A 15,768-nucleotide genomic window follows, 5' to 3' on the forward strand; every position below is an offset into this window, starting at 1 on the left:
TCCGCCTACAAAGTGTCGTACAAAAGTAAAACAAAATAATTTCTATTCCATTGACATATTCTACCGAAATGGCCTGTGTTGAACAATAAAATATTATAAATATAATAAGTGTTTTTAGTCCAAAATGGCGGCAGAGGCTGTTTCGTCTCTTTGCTTCTATACTCTTTGTATATATTGTAGATTTAATAATAATAATAATAATAAATTAAACTTATATAGCGCCTTTAGAGAACTCAAAGACGCTTTACAATATCGGGGGAAACGGTGTGAGACAAACAGGAGACAGACGACACACACAGGTGCACTCTCATTCATACACACGGACAAATAGGTACGGGGAGGCGGGGCTAGGAGTAGGCAGAGGAGAAAAGGTGGGTTTTGAGGCGGAACTGGAATAGGGGGAGGGAATCAGACTGTCTAATGAGTTGTGGGAGGGAGTTCCAAAGCTTGGGAGCTGCCCTGGAGAATGCTCTGTCCCCAAAGCTGCGGAGGTTGGACTTGGGAGTGGAAAGTAGACCAGCTGAGGTGGATCTGTGGGACCGGGAGAGGAGGTCAGAGAGGTAGGGGGGGGCAAGTTGGTGGAGGGCTTTGTAGGTGAGGGTCAGGATTTTGTAGGTGATCCGGTGGGAGACAGGGAGCCAGTGGAGGTCTTTGAGGACTGGGGTGATGTGATGCCAGGATTTGGTGTGGGTGAGGATTCGGGCAGCTGCATTCTGGACCGGTTGGAGTTTGTTGATGGAGGTGGTGCAGATGCCGTAGAGTAGAGAGTTGCAGTAATCAAGGCGGGAGGAGATGAAGGTGTGGATGAGCTTCTCGGCAGCGGGGGGTGTGAGTGAGGGTCGGATCTTTGCAATGTTACGTAGGTGGTAGAAGGATATTTTGACAAGTTGGCGGATGTGAGGCTCAAGGGAGAGGGTGGGGTCAAGAATCACGCCAAGGTTGCGTGCCTGGGGGGAGGAGGAAACAGAGGTGCCATCGATGCTGAGTGTGAGGTTGTTGGTTTTGCTGAGGGTGGATTTGGAGCCGATGAGGAGGAGTTCTATTTTGTCACTGTTTAGGGTGGGTTGTGGGGGGTGTTGGGGCTGAGGTAGAGCTGAGTGTCGTCGGCATAGCAGTGGAAGTCCAGGTTGAAATGGCGGAGGATCTGACCGAGGGTGAATATGTAGATAATGAAAAGGAGTGGACCGAGTACAGAGCCTTGGGGGACACCTTGTGTGACTGTGGATGTGGCAGAGGAGTTGTTGTGAAGGGAGATGAAATGAGAACGGTTGGTGAGGTAGGACCGGAGCCAGCTGAGATAGATTTGTGACATCACAAATGTACATAAATCCTGACAGTTTTTTTTCAAAGCACAGTTTCTGAATACAGGCTGTTTGTATTTCTCTGTGGATTGAGAGTGTTGATACTTTCACAGTATTTATACAGCACTTAAACCTGCTTTATAATATAAAAGACGTGACATTATGAGACTTTTAAAGTAAATTTGTTTATTCGTTAATGTCACAGTGACCACAGTTCCTGAGTTGAGTCACTTACATTTCCTGTCACTTTTTTATGTGTCCTCCCAATCTGACATTTTCAACCTCTAACCTCACTCCACGCAGATAAAGAGCAGAGGGAGGAACTAATGTGTCGTGCACTTATAGAGCGCAGCATTCAGTAAAGCACACAGAAACATTGCTCTTCTCATCAGGTAGACATGAACAACACAATTGAAGATGGATTCGAGCCAAAGCCGGTTTATGCTGGGATCTATGGCTGTATTCTGGCACTGGGTCTGCCTCTCAATGCGGTTTCACTGTGGATTCTGCTGAGACACCACGGCCTCAAATCGCCCAGTGCCGTCTTCATGGTCAACCTGGCCATCTCTGACCTGCTGCTCATCATCTCCTTACCCATGAGGGTCCACTTTTACGCCACGGGCACTTGGCCACTGAGCAAAGTGGCATGCATCTGGATCACAATGATCTTTCGCAACAACATCCGCTCCAGCGCCATCTTCATCACCTTCATCAGCGTGGACCGGCTGCTGGCTGTGGTTTATCCTCTGAGGTCGCGCCATCTTCGAACCGCTTCCAACGCCTTGAAAGCTGCTGGACTCGTTTGGCTGTTTGTGGTGGTGGTGAACATCCCAGAGAGAGTTGAATTTTCAAGATTTTTAAAGAACCTCAATGGATCCACCTGTTTTGAATATCCCCATCATCCTCCCCGTCCACTTCATAATAAATTAGTAATGGCTTATCTTCAGTCTGTGTTAGTGCTCACCATGCTGGCAGTCAACATCGTGTGCACCACTTTGGTGTCTTGGACTCTACGCAGACATCTGAATAACTCTGCAAGGGTCAACAACAAAGTGAATGTCATGCTAATTTTTGTCATGAACTTGGTTATGTTCACCATATGTTTCTTGCCGACGTCGATTGGTATCTTAGGATTTGGGGTAACTACGATAACACCTTTAGTATGTCTTGCTACTGTGAACTGCTGTCTGGATCCACTGTTGTATTACTTCTCTCTGGATGCCTTCTGGAAGAAAAAAGAGGATACAGATCTTCCAAGAGAACAGTAGACAAAGGACCTGCTATTTTCATGAGATGGCTTCAGATTTTCCATGTTTCCCATTCTAATTTTCCTATTTTTCAGCAAAATAGTTTGTTTGGGTGTGTCATGCTCATTTTGGCTTGTTTCTGAAAGTTGTAGATCTCGTGAGTGATGGGGAAACGCTAGGCTTGTAAATATTCATGTGTCATGCTTAATTCATGCTTAAAGGCTGTAACATGTCCATAAAGAGTACAAACAGTTTCAGGAGAAATGATGACTCTTTAAGAAATATTGACATTTTGCAAAATACTTTTATTTCCTTTCTTGCAGAGAGTTAGATGAGAAGATTGAAACCACTCACTCAGTAGTGCCCTGATATAAAACTAGACCCTAGAGGCGGTTAAAGACAAGTTGGCATAGGTGGAAATTTCACACAGACACTGTTTTAAAAGAAAGCTATTTAAAAGAATTGTGTGTTGGCACAGTTCAAGCCATCACATTGATTAAGAGATTTTGTACAAAATCAATAAAGGTGGTGCAATAAAGCAAAATGTGTAAAGTGAGGAGTAAAATGCATTTTTCATCATGTTAATATGTAACAATATGTAAAAATACAATGTTTTTATCACTTTAATACTCTTGGAGATATATCAAAAATAAAAATGTAACTCTATTAAACCCTTTTGAGCTCAATATTTCAAAATGTATAACCTCTTACAATGTTTAAACTAGACACTCCACTATAGTAGATAGTTACCACTTTTTAAAAGATTTTATACAGATTTTTAAATTCCTTTTAGTTTTTAAGTTACTCTCATTTCCATACTCTCCTTTCATTCTCCATTTACTACAACTCATAAGATAAGAAGTATAATAAATAAATAAAAATAACAATTGAACAAGATACAACCATCATTCCATCTTCCATACCTTTATTTATATCTCAGTAAACACCGACTCCGACACTTCATGTTGGTTTTAAAACTCTGAGGCCTTTTTCCCTATTTATGGTCCACATGGTTTCTTTTTTGTAGCCTAATAATGCATGTTGCATCAACACTGCAATGCACAATCATGCTATTTACATCTCTTTTTTCAGGACAAACTGGGCTATAAGAATATGTACTGTATGCCGCAGTGATGTCACATGAATCGGCACAAATACAAAAGTGGAAATCAACAAACATTGTAGACAACACAGATCAAAAACTATTAACATTACAGAAGCGAAATAGAATGTGTAAAACGGCAACATCAGCGCCCAGCAGCAAAGATACGCTTCCGCCATTTTGCACTGAAAGCGAATACCGGACGCCAGTAAAACGTCCGCCTACAAAGTGCCGTACAAAAGTAAAACAAAATTATTTCTATTCCATTGGCATATTCTACTTTGTGACATCACAAATATACATAAATCCTGCCATTTTTTTTTCAAAGCACAGTTTCTGAATACGGGCTGTGTGTATCTTCTGTGGATTGAGTGTTTAAATACTTTCACAGTATTTATACAGCACTTAAACCTGCTTTATAATATAAAAGACGTGACATTATGAGACTTTTAAAGTAAGTTTGTTTATTCGTTAATGTCACAGTGACCACAGTTCCTGAGTTGAGTCACTTACATTTCCTGTCACTTTTTTAATGTGCCCTCCCAATCTGACATTTTCCACCTCTAACCTCACTCCACGCAGATAAAGAGCAGAGGGAGGAACTGATGTGTCGTGCACTTATAGAGCGCAGCATTCAGTAAAGCACACTGGCACTGGGTCTGCCTCTCAATGCGGTTTCACTGTGGATTCTGCTGAGACACCACGGCCTCAAATCGCCCAGTGCCGTCTTCATGGTCAACCTGGCCATCTCTGACCTGCTGCTCGTCATCTCCTTACCCATGAGGGTCTACTTTTACGCCACGGGCACCTGGCCACTGAGCAAAGAGGCATGCATATGGATAACAATGCTCTATCACAACAACATCCGCTCCAGCGCCATCTTCATCACCTTCATCAGCGTGGACCGGCTGCTGGCTGTGGTTTATCCTCTGAGGTCGCGCCATCTTCGAACCGCTTCCAACGCCTTGAAAGCTGTTGGACTCGTTTGGGTGTTTATTGTGGTGATGAACATCCCAGAGAGAGTTGAATTTTCAAGATTTTTAAAGAACCTCAAAGAACCACCTGTTTTGAATATCCCCAACATCAACTTCGTAATAAAATGGTAATGGCTTATCTTCAGTCTGTGTTAGTGCTCACCATGCTGGCAGTCAACATCGTGTGCACCACTTTGGTGTCTTGGACTCTACGCAGTCATCTGAATAACTCTGCAAGGGTCAACAACAAAGTGAATGTCATGTTAATTTTTGTCATGAACTTGGTTACGTTCACCATATGTTTCTTGCCTTTGTCAATTGGTATATTAACATGTGGGGTACCTACGCGTAGAGCTTTAGTATGTCTTGCTACTGTGAACTGCTGTCTGGATCCACTGTTGTATTACTTCTCTCTGGATGCCTTCTGGAAGAAAAAAGAGGATACAGATCTTCCAAGAGAACAGTAGACAAAGGACAGACTATTTTCTTGAGATGGCTTCAGATTTTCCATGTTTCCCATTCTAATTTTCCTATTTTTCAGCAAAATAGTTTGTTTGGGTGTGTCATGCTCATTTTGGCTTGTTTCTGAAAGTTGTAGATCTCGTGAGAGATGGGAAAGGCTAGGCTTGTAAATATACAGGTGTCATGCTTAATTCATGCTTAAAGGCTGTAACATGTCCATAAAGAGTACAAACAGTTTCAGGAGAAATGATGACTCTTTAAGAAATATTGACATTTTGCAAAATACTTTTATTTCCTTTCTTGCAGAGAGTTAGATGAGAAGATTGATACCACTCACTCAGTAGTGCCCTGATATAAAACTAGAGCCTAGAGGCTTTTAAAGACAAGTTGTCAGAGGTGGAAATTTCACACAGACACTGTTTTAAAAGAAAGTTATTTAAAAGAATGGTGTGTTGGCACAGTTCAAGCCATCACATTGATTAAGAGATTTTGTACAGAAACAATAAAGGTGGTGCAGTAAAGCAAAATGTGTAAAGTGAGGAGTAAAATGCATTTTCCATGTTAATATGTAACAAAATGTACAAATAAAATGTTTGTATCACTTCAATACTCTTGGAGATATATCAAAAATAAAAGTTGAATTCTATTAAACCCTTTTGAGCTCAATATTTCAAAATGTATATAAGTGATCGTCTTTTTGATAAAAATGTTTGTGAAAGTTGTAGATCTCGTGAGAGATGGGAAACGCTAGGCTTGTAAATATACAGGTGTCATGCTTAATTCATGCTTAAAGGCTGTAACATGTCCAGAATGAGTCCAGACAGTTTCAGGAGAAATGATGACTTTAAGAAATATTTTGACATTTTGCAAAATACTTTTATTTCCTTTCTTGCGGAGAATTAGATGAGAAGATTGATACCACTCACGTGTCTTTGTGACAATATGACAGAAACAGTTACTTAACCTATTGCTTGTATTTAGTACAAATATGACGCCGGTAAAACGTCCGCCTACAAAGTGTCGTACAAAAGTAAAACAAAATAATTTCTATTCCATTGACATATTCTACCGAAATGGCCTGTGTTGAACAATAAAATATTATAAATATAATAAGTGTTTTTAGTCCAAAATGGCGGCAGAGGCTGTTTCGACTCTTTGCTTCTATACTCTTTGTATATATTGTAGATTTAATAATAATAATAATAATAAATTAAACTTATATAGCGCCTTTAGAGAACTCAAAGACGCTTTACAATATCGGGGGAAACGGTGTGAGACAAACAGGAGACAGACGACATACACAGGTGCACTCTCATTCATACACACGGACAAATAGGTACGGGGAGGCGGGGCTAGGAGTAGGCAGAGGAGAAAAGGTGGGTTTTGAGGCGGAACTGGAATAGGGGGAGGGAATCAGACTGTCTAATGAGTTGTGGGAGGGAGTTCCAAAGCTTGGGAGCTGCCCTGGAGAATGCTCTGTCCCCAAAGCTGCGGAGGTTGGACTTGGGAGTGGAAAGTAGACCAGCTGAGGTGGATCTGTGGGACCGGGAGAGGAGGTCAGAGAGGTAGGGGGGGGGCAAGTTGGTGGAGGGCTTTGTAGGTGAGGGTCAGGATTTTGTAGGTGATCCGGTGGGAGACAGGGAGCCAGTGGAGGTCTTTGAGGACTGGGGTGATGTGATGCCAGGATTTGGTGTGGGTGAGGAGTCGGGCAGCTGCATTCTGGACCGGTTGGAGTTTGTTGATGGAGGTGGTGCAGATGCCGTAGAGTAGAGAGTTGCAGTAATCAAGGCGGGAGGAGATGAAGGTGTGGATGAGCTTCTCGGCAGCGGGGGGTGTGAGTGAGGGTCGGATCTTTGCAATGTTACGTAGGTGGTAGAAGGATATTTTGACAAGTTGGCGGATGTGAGGCTCAAGGGAGAGGGTGGGGTCAAGAATCACGCCAAGGTTGCGTGCCTGGGGGGAGGAGGAAACAGAGGTGCCATCGATGCTGAGTGTGAGGTTGTTGGTTTTACTGAGGGTGTATTTGGAGCCGATGAGGAGGAGTTCTATTTTGTCACTGTTTAGGGTGGGTTGTGGGGGGTGTTGGGGCTGAGGTAGAGCTGAGTGTCGTCAGCATAGCAGTGGAAGTCCAGGTTGAAATGGCGGAGGATCTGACCGAGGGTGAATATGTAGATAATGAAAAGGAGTGGACCGAGTACAGAGCCTTGGGGGACACCTTGTGTGACTGTGGATGTGGCAGAGGAGTTGTTGTGAAGGGAGATGAAATGAGAACGGTTGGTGAGGTAGGACCGGAGCCAGCTGAGATAGATTTGTGACTTCACAAATGTACATAAATCCTGACAGTTTTTTTTCAAAAGTATAGTTTCTGAATACAGGCTGTTTGTATTTCTCTGTGGATTGAGAGTTTTGATACTTTCACAGTATTTATACAGCACTTAAACCTGCTTTATAATATAAAAGACGTGACATTATGAGACTTTTAAAGTAAATTTGTTTATTCGTTAATGTCACAGTGACCACAGTTCCTGAGTTGAGTCACTTACATTTCCTGTCACTTTTTAAATCTGCCCTCCCAATCTGTCATTTTCAACTTTTAACCTCACTCCACGCAGATAAAGAGCAGAGGGAGGAACTGATGTGTCGTGCACTTATAGAGCGCAGCATTCAGTAAAGCACACAGACACATTGCTCTTCTCATCAGGTAGACATGAACAACACAATGGAAGATGGATTCGAGCCAAAGCCGGTTTATGCTGTGATCCATGGCTGTTTTCTGGCACTGGGTCTGCCTCTCAATGCGGTTTCACTGTGGATTCTGCTGAGACACCACGGCCTCAAATCGCCCAGTGCCGTCTTCATGGTCAACCTGGCCATCTCTGACCTGCTGCTCGTCATCTCCTTACCCATGAGGGTCTACTTTTACGCCACGGGCACCTGGCCACTGAGCACAGAGGCATGCATATGGATAACAATGCTCTATCACAACAACATCCGCTCCAGCGCCATCTTCATCACCTTCATCAGCGTGGACCGGCTGCTGGCTGTGGTTTATCCTCTGAGGTCGCGCCATCTTCGAACCGCTTCCAACGCCTTGAAAGCTGTTGGACTCGTTTGGGTGTTTATTGTGGTGATGAACATCCCAGAGAGAGTTGAATTTTCAAGATTTTTAAAGAACCTCAATGGATCCACCTGTTTTGAATATCCCCAACATCAACTTCATAATAAAATGGTAATGGCTTATCTTCAGTCTGTGTTAGTGCTCACCATGCTGGCAGTCAACATCGTGTGCACCACTTTGGTGTCTTGGACTCTACGCAGACATCTGACTAACTCTGCAAGAGTCAACAACAAAGTGAATGTCATGCTAATTTTTGTCATGAACTTGCTTACGTTCACCATATGTTTCTTGCCTTTATCGATTGGTTTATTAAGATTTGGGACATCTACGATAACACCTTTAGTATGTCTTGCTACTGTGAACTGCTGTCTGGATCCACTGTTGTATTACTTCTCTCTGGATGCCTTCTGGAAGAAAAAAGAGGATACAGATCTTCCAAGAGAACAGTAGACAAAGGACCTGCTATTTTCTTGAGATGGCATCAGATTTTCCATGTTTTCCATTCTAATTTTCCTATTTTCCAGCAAAATAGTTTGTTTGGGTGTGTCATGCTCATTTTGGCTTGTTTGTGAAAGTTGTAGATCTCGTGAGAGATGGGAAAGGCTAGGCTTGTAAATATACAGGTGTCATGCTTAATTCATGCTTAAAGGCTGTAACATGTCCATAAAGAGTACAAACAGTTTCAGGAGAAATGATGACTCTTTAAGAAATATTGACATTTTGCAAAATACTTTTATTTCCTTTCTTGCAGAGAGTTAGATGAGAAGATTGATACCACTCACTCAGTAGTGCCCTGATATAAAACTAGAGCCTAGAGGCTTTTAAAGACAAGTTGTCAGAGGTGGAAATTTCACACAGACACTGTTTTAAAAGAAAGTTATTTAAAAGAATGGTGTGTTGGCACAGTTCAAGCCATCACATTGATTAAGAGATTTTGTACAGAAACAATAAAGGTGGTGCAGTAAAGCAAAATGTGTAAAGTGAGGAGTAAAATGCATTTTCCATGTTAATATGTAACAAAATGTACAAATAAAATGTTTGTATCACTTCAATACTCTTGGAGATATATCAAAAATAAAAGTTGAATTCTATTAAACCCTTTTGAGCTCAATATTTCAAAATGTATATAAGTGATCGTCTTTTTGATAAAAATGTTTGTGAAAGTTGTAGATCTCGTGAGAGATGGGAAACGCTAGGCTTGTAAATATACAGGTGTCATGCTTAATTCATGCTTAAAGGCTGTAACATGTCCAGAATGAGTCCAGACAGTTTCAGGAGAAATGATGACTTTAAGAAATATTTTGACATTTTGCAAAATACTTTTATTTCCTTTCTTGCGGAGAATTAGATGAGAAGATTGATACCACTCACGTGTCTTTGTGACAATATGACAGAAACAGTTACTTAACCTATTGCTTGTATTTAGTACAAATATGACGCCGGTAAAACGTCCGCCTACAAAGTGTCGTACAAAAGTAAAACAAAATAATTTCTATTCCATTGACATATTCTACCGAAATGGCCTGTGTTGAACAATAAAATATTATAAATATAATAAGTGTTTTTAGTCCAAAATGGCGGCAGAGGCTGTTTCGACTCTTTGCTTCTATACTCTTTGTATATATTGTAGATTTAATAATAATAATAATAATAAATTAAACTTATATAGCGCCTTTAGAGAACTCAAAGATGCTTTACAATATCGGGGGAAACGGTGTGAGACAAACAGGAGACAGACGACACACACAGGTGCACTCTCATTCATACACACGGACAAATAGGTACGGGGAGGCGGGGCTAGGAGTAGGCAGAGGAGAAAAGGTGGGTTTTGAGGCGGAACTGGAATAGGGGGAGGGAATCAGACTGTCTAATGAGTTGTGGGAGGGAGTTCCAAAGCTTGGGAGCTGCCCTGGAGAATGCTCTGTCCCCAAAGCTGCAGAGGTTGGACTTGGGAGTGGAAAGTAGACCAGCTGAGGTGGATCTGTGGGACCGGGAGAGGAGGTCAGAGAGGTAGGGGGGGGGCAAGTTGGTGGAGGGCTTTGTAGGTGAGGGTCAGGATTTTGTAGGTGATCCGGTGGGAGACAGGGAGCCAGTGGAGGTCTTTGAGGACTGGGGTGATGTGATGCCAGGATTTGGTGTGGGTGAGGAGTCGGGCAGCTGCATTCTGGACCGGTTGGAGTTTGTTGATGGAGGTGGTGCAGATGCCGTAGAGTAGAGAGTTGCAGTAATCAAGGCGGGAGGAGATGAAGGTGTGGATGAGCTTCTCGGCAGCGGGGGGTGTGAGTGAGGGTCGGATCTTTGCAATGTTACGTAGGTGGTAGAAGGATATTTTGACAAGTTGGCGGATGTGAGGCTCAAGGGAGAGGGTGGGGTCAAGAATCACGCCAAGGTTGCGTGCCTGGGGGGAGGAGGAAACAGAGGTGCCATCGATGCTGAGTGTGAGGTTGTTGGTTTTACTGAGGGTGTATTTGGAGCCGATGAGGAGGAGTTCTATTTTGTCACTGTTTAGGGTGGGTTGTGGGGGGTGTTGGGGCTGAGGTAGAGCTGAGTGTCGTCAGCATAGCAGTGGAAGTCCAGGTTGAAATGGCGGAGGATCTGACCGAGGGTGAATATGTAGATAATGAAAAGGAGTGGACCGAGTACAGAGCCTTGGGGGACACCTTGTGTGACTGTGGATGTGGCAGAGGAGTTGTTGTGAAGGGAGATGAAATGAGAACGGTTGGTGAGGTAGGACCGGAGCCAGCTGAGATAGATTTGTGACTTCACAAATGTACATAAATCCTGACAGTTTTTTTTCAAAAGTATAGTTTCTGAATACAGGCTGTTTGTATTTCTCTGTGGATTGAGAGTTTTGATACTTTCACAGTATTTATACAGCACTTAAACCTGCTTTATAATATAAAAGACGTGACATTATGAGACTTTTAAAGTAAATTTGTTTATTCGTTAATGTCACAGTGACCACAGTTCCTGAGTTGAGTCACTTACATTTCCTGTCACTTTTTAAATCTGCCCTCCCAATCTGTCATTTTCAACTTTTAACCTCACTCCACGCAGATAAAGAGCAGAGGGAGGAACTGATGTGTCGTGCACTTATAGAGCGCAGCATTCAGTAAAGCACACAGACACATTGCTCTTCTCATCAGGTAGACATGAACAACACAATGGAAGATGGATTCGAGCCAAAGCCGGTTTATGCTGTGATCCATGGCTGTTTTCTGGCACTGGGTCTGCCTCTCAATGCGGTTTCACTGTGGATTCTGCTGAGACACCACGGCCTCAAATCGCCCAGTGCCGTCTTCATGGTCAACCTGGCCATCTCTGACCTGCTGCTCGTCATCTCCTTACCCATGAGGGTCTACTTTTACGCCACGGGCACCTGGCCACTGAGCAAAGAGGCATGCATATGGATAACAATGCTCTATCACAACAACATCCGCTCCAGCGCCATCTTCATCACCTTCATCAGCGTGGACCGGCTGCTGGCTGTGGTTTATCCTCTGAGGTCGCGCCATCTTCGAACCGCTTCCAACGCCTTGAAAGCTGTTGGACTCGTTTGGGTGTTTATTGTGGTGATGAACATCCCAGAGAGAGTTGAATTTTCAAGATTTTTAAAGAACCTCAATGGATCCACCTGTTTTGAATATCCCCAACATCAACTTCATAATAAAATGGTAATGGCTTATCTTCAGTCTGTGTTAGTGCTCACCATGCTGGCAGTCAACATCGTGTGCACCACTTTGGTGTCTTGGACTCTACGCAGACATCTGACTAACTCTGCAAGAGTCAACAACAAAGTGAATGTCATGCTAATTTTTGTCATGAACTTGCTTACGTTCACCATATGTTTCTTGCCTTTATCGATTGGTTTATTAAGATTTGGGACATCTACGATAACACCTTTAGTATGTCTTGCTACTGTGAACTGCTGTCTGGATCCACTGTTGTATTACTTCTCTCTGGATGCCTTCTGGAAGAAAAAAGAGGATACAGATCTTCCAAGAGAACAGTAGACAAAGGACCTGCTATTTTCTTGAGATGGCATCAGATTTTCCATGTTTTCCATTCTAATTTTCCTATTTTCCAGCAAAATAGTTTGTTTGGGTGTGTCATGCTCATTTTGGCTTGTTTGTGAAAGTTGTAGATCTCGTGAGAGATGGGGAAACGCTCGGCTTGTAAATATACAGGTGTCATGCTTAATTCATGCTTAAAGGCTGTAACATGTCCATAAAGAGTACAAACAGTTTCAGGAGAAATGATGACTCTTTAAGAAATATTGACATTTTGCAAAATACTTTTATTTCCTTTCTTGCAGAGAGTTAGATGAGAAGATTGAAACCACTCACTCAGTAGTGCCCTGATATAAAACGAGAGCCTAGAGGCGTTTAAAGACAAGTTGTCAGAGGTGGAAATTTCACACAGACACTGTTTTAAAAGAAAGTTATTTAAAAGAATGGTGTGTTGGCACAGTCCAGGCCATCACATTGTTTGAGAGATTTCGTACAAAAACAATAAAGATGGTGCAGTAAAGCAAAATGTGTAAAGTGAGGAGTAAAATGCATTTTTCATGTTAATATGTAACAATATGTAAAAATAAAATGTTTCTATCACTTTAATACTCTTGGAGATATATCAAAAATAAAAGTTGAGTTCTATTAAACCCTTTTGAGCTCAATATTTCAAAATGTATATCCTCTTACAATGTTTAAACTAGACACTCCACTATAGCAGATAGTTACCACTTTTTAAAAGATTTTATACAGATTTTTAAATTCCTTTTAGTTTTTAAGTTACTCTCATTTCCATACTCTCCTTTCATTCTCCATTTACTACAACTCATAAGATAAGAAGTATAATAAATAAATAAAAATAACAATTGAACAAGATACAACCATCATTCCATCTTCCATACCTTTATTTATATCTCAGTAAACACCGACTCCGACACTTCATGTTGGTTTTAAAACTCTGAGGCCTTTTTCCCTATTTATGGTCCACATGGTCTCTTTTTTGTAGCCTAATAATGCATGTTGCATCAACACTGCAATGCACAATCATGCTATTTACATCTCTTTTTTTCAGGACAAACTGGGCTATTAGAATATGTACTGTATGCCGCAGTGACGTCACATGAATCGGCACAAATACAAAAGTGGAAATTGAATCTCAGATATTTATTCAAATCACACATAACACAATAGTGAACAAGACTTTTGGCTGTTGAAATTTGTTCTTTTAGGCCCTGGTGATCAGGGGAAATCAGCAAACATTGTAGACAACACAGATCAAAAACTATTAACATTACAGAAGCCAAATAAAATGTGTAAAATGGCAACATCAGCGCCCAGCAGCAAAGATACGCTTCCGCCATTTTGGACTGAAAGCGAATACCGGACGCCAGTAAAACGTCCACCTACAAAGTGCCGTACAAAAAGTAAAACAAAATAATTTCTATTCCATTGTCATATTCTACTGAAATGGCCTGTGTTGAACAATAAAATATTATAAATATAAGTGTTTTCAGTCCAAAATGACGGTAGCGGCTGTCAAAGAAAACACAGCAGTTTCGTCTCTTTGCTTCTATACTCTTTGTATATATTGTAGATTTGTGACATCACAAATGTACATAAATCCTGACAGGATTTTTTCAAAAGCACAGTTTCTGAATACGGGCTGTGTGTATTTCTCTGTGGATTGAGACTTTCAATACTTTCACAGTATTTATACAGCACTTAAACCTGCTTTATAATATAAAAGACGTGAAAATCTCACTTTTTACATTATGGGACCTTTAAAGTAAATTTGTTTATTCGTTAATGTCACAGTGACCACAGTTCCTGAGTTGAGTCACTGGAGTCATTTACATTTCCTGTCACATTTTTAATCTGCCTTCCCAATCTGTCATTTTCAATTTCTAATCTCACTCCACGCAGATAAAGAGCAGAGGGAGGAACTAATGTGTCGTGCACTTATAGAGCGCAGCATTCAGTAAAGCACACAGAAACATTGCTCTTCTCATCAGGTAGACATGAACAACACAATGGAAGATGGATTCGAGCCAAAGCCGGTTTATGCTGGGATCTATGGCTGTATTCTGGCACTGGGTCTGCCTCTCAATGCGGTTTCACTGTGGATTCTGCTGAGACACCACGGCCTCAAATCGCCCAGTGCCGTCTTCATGGTCAACCTGGCCATCTCTGACCTGCTGCTCGTCATCTCCTTACCCATGAGGGTCCACTTTTACGCCACGGGCACCTGGCAACTGAGCAAAGTGGCGTGCATCTGGATCACAATGATCTTTCGCAACAACATCCGCTCCAGCGCCATCTTCATCACCTTCATCAGCGTGGACCGGCTGCTGGCTGTGGTTTATCCTCTGAGGTCGCGCCATCTTCGAACCGCTTCCAACGCCTTGAAAGCTGTTGGACTCGTTTGGCTGTTTGTGGTGATGAACATCCCAGAGACAGTTCAATTATCAAGATTTTTAAAGAACCTCAATGGATCCACCTGTTTTGAATATCCCCATCATCCTCCCCGTCCACTTCATAATAAATTAGTAATGGCTTATCTTCAGTCTGTGTTAGTGCTCACCATGCTGGCAGTCAACATCGTGTGCACCACTTTGGTGTCTTGGACTCTACGCAGACATCTGAATAACTCTGCAAGGGTCAACAACAAAGTGAATGTCATGCTAATTTTTGTCATGAACTTGGTTATGTTCACCATATGTTTCTTGCCGACGCCGATTGGTTTCTTAGGATTTGGGGTAACTACGATAACACCTTTAGTATGTCTTGCTACTGTGAACTGCTGTCTGGATCCACTGTTGTATTACTTCTCTCTGGATGCCTTCTGGAAGAAAAAAGAGGATACAGATCTTCCAAGAGAACAGTAGATAAATGACCTGCTATTTTCTTGAGATGGCATCAGATTTTCCATGTTTTCCATTCTAATTTTCCTATTTTTCAGCAAAATAGTTTGTTTGGGTGTGTCATGCTCATTTTGGCTTGTTTGTGAAAGTTGTAGATCTCGTGAGAGATGGGAAAGGCTAGGCTTGTAAATATACAGGTGTCATGCTTAATTCATGCTTAAAGGCTGTAACATGTCCATAAAGAGTACAAACAGTTTCAGGAGAAATGATGACTCTTTAAGAAATATTGACATTTTGCAAAATACTTTTATTTCCTTTCTTGCAGAGAGTTAGATGAGAAGATTGAAACCACTCACTCAGTAGTGCCCTGATATAAAACGAGAGCCTAGAGGCTTTTAAACACAAATTGGCATAGGTGGAAATTTCACACAGACACCGTTTTAAAAGAAAGTTATTTAAAAGAATGGTGTGTTGGCACAGTTCAAGCCATCACATTGTTTAAGAGATTTTGTACAAAATCAATAAAGGTGGTGCAGTAAAGCAAAATGTGTAAAGTGAGGAGTAAAATGCATTTGTCATCATGTTAATATCTAACAATATGTAAAAAATAAAATGTTTCTATCACTTTAATACTCTTGGAGATATATCAAAAATAAAAGTTGAATTCTATTAAACCCTTTTGAGCTCAATATT

At 41.6% G+C, this 15,768-nt stretch overlaps 4 protein-coding genes and 1 pseudogene across 4 annotated transcripts; all 5 read left to right on the forward strand.

The window, feature by feature from the left end:
• Positions 1-1,699: 1,699 nt before the first annotated feature.
• Positions 1,700-2,882, forward strand: LOC119491639 (lysophosphatidic acid receptor 6-like). The gene has a single exon (XM_037775791.1). The coding sequence runs from the start codon at positions 1,700-1,702 to the stop codon at positions 2,567-2,569; it is 870 nt and encodes a 289-aa protein (XP_037631719.1). The 3' UTR covers positions 2,570-2,882.
• Positions 2,883-4,090: 1,208 nt separating this feature from the next.
• On the forward strand, positions 4,091-5,144 carry LOC119491644 (annotated as a pseudogene).
• Positions 5,145-7,547: 2,403 nt separating this feature from the next.
• On the forward strand, positions 7,548-9,190 carry LOC119491885 (lysophosphatidic acid receptor 6-like). The gene has a single exon (XM_037776149.1). It carries the CDS (start codon positions 7,794-7,796, stop codon positions 8,652-8,654), a length of 861 nt encoding a protein of 286 aa, XP_037632077.1. The 5' UTR covers positions 7,548-7,793; the 3' UTR covers positions 8,655-9,190.
• Positions 9,191-11,110: 1,920 nt separating this feature from the next.
• On the forward strand, positions 11,111-12,533 carry LOC119491886 (lysophosphatidic acid receptor 6-like). Its single transcript, XM_037776151.1, has one exon. The coding sequence runs from the start codon at positions 11,357-11,359 to the stop codon at positions 12,215-12,217; it is 861 nt and encodes a 286-aa protein (XP_037632079.1). The 5' UTR covers positions 11,111-11,356; the 3' UTR covers positions 12,218-12,533.
• Positions 12,534-14,166: 1,633 nt separating this feature from the next.
• Positions 14,167-15,414, forward strand: LOC119491884 (lysophosphatidic acid receptor 6-like). The gene has a single exon (XM_037776148.1). It carries the CDS (start codon positions 14,233-14,235, stop codon positions 15,097-15,099), a length of 867 nt encoding a protein of 288 aa, XP_037632076.1. The 5' UTR covers positions 14,167-14,232; the 3' UTR covers positions 15,100-15,414.
• Positions 15,415-15,768: the final 354 nt, after the last annotated feature.

Source organism: Sebastes umbrosus, chromosome 7 (assembly GCF_015220745.1).
Source record: "Sebastes umbrosus isolate fSebUmb1 chromosome 7, fSebUmb1.pri, whole genome shotgun sequence".
Classification (NCBI taxonomy): Eukaryota; Metazoa; Chordata; class Actinopteri; order Perciformes; family Sebastidae; genus Sebastes; species Sebastes umbrosus.

Coding starts and splice junctions, on each gene's coding strand:
- LOC119491884 (XM_037776148.1), top strand. CDS start 14,233: ATGAACAACACAATGGAAGATGGATTCGAGCCAAAGCCGGTTTATGCT.
- LOC119491639 (XM_037775791.1), top strand. CDS start 1,700: ATGAACAACACAATTGAAGATGGATTCGAGCCAAAGCCGGTTTATGCT.
- LOC119491885 (XM_037776149.1), top strand. CDS start 7,794: ATGAACAACACAATGGAAGATGGATTCGAGCCAAAGCCGGTTTATGCT.
- LOC119491886 (XM_037776151.1), top strand. CDS start 11,357: ATGAACAACACAATGGAAGATGGATTCGAGCCAAAGCCGGTTTATGCT.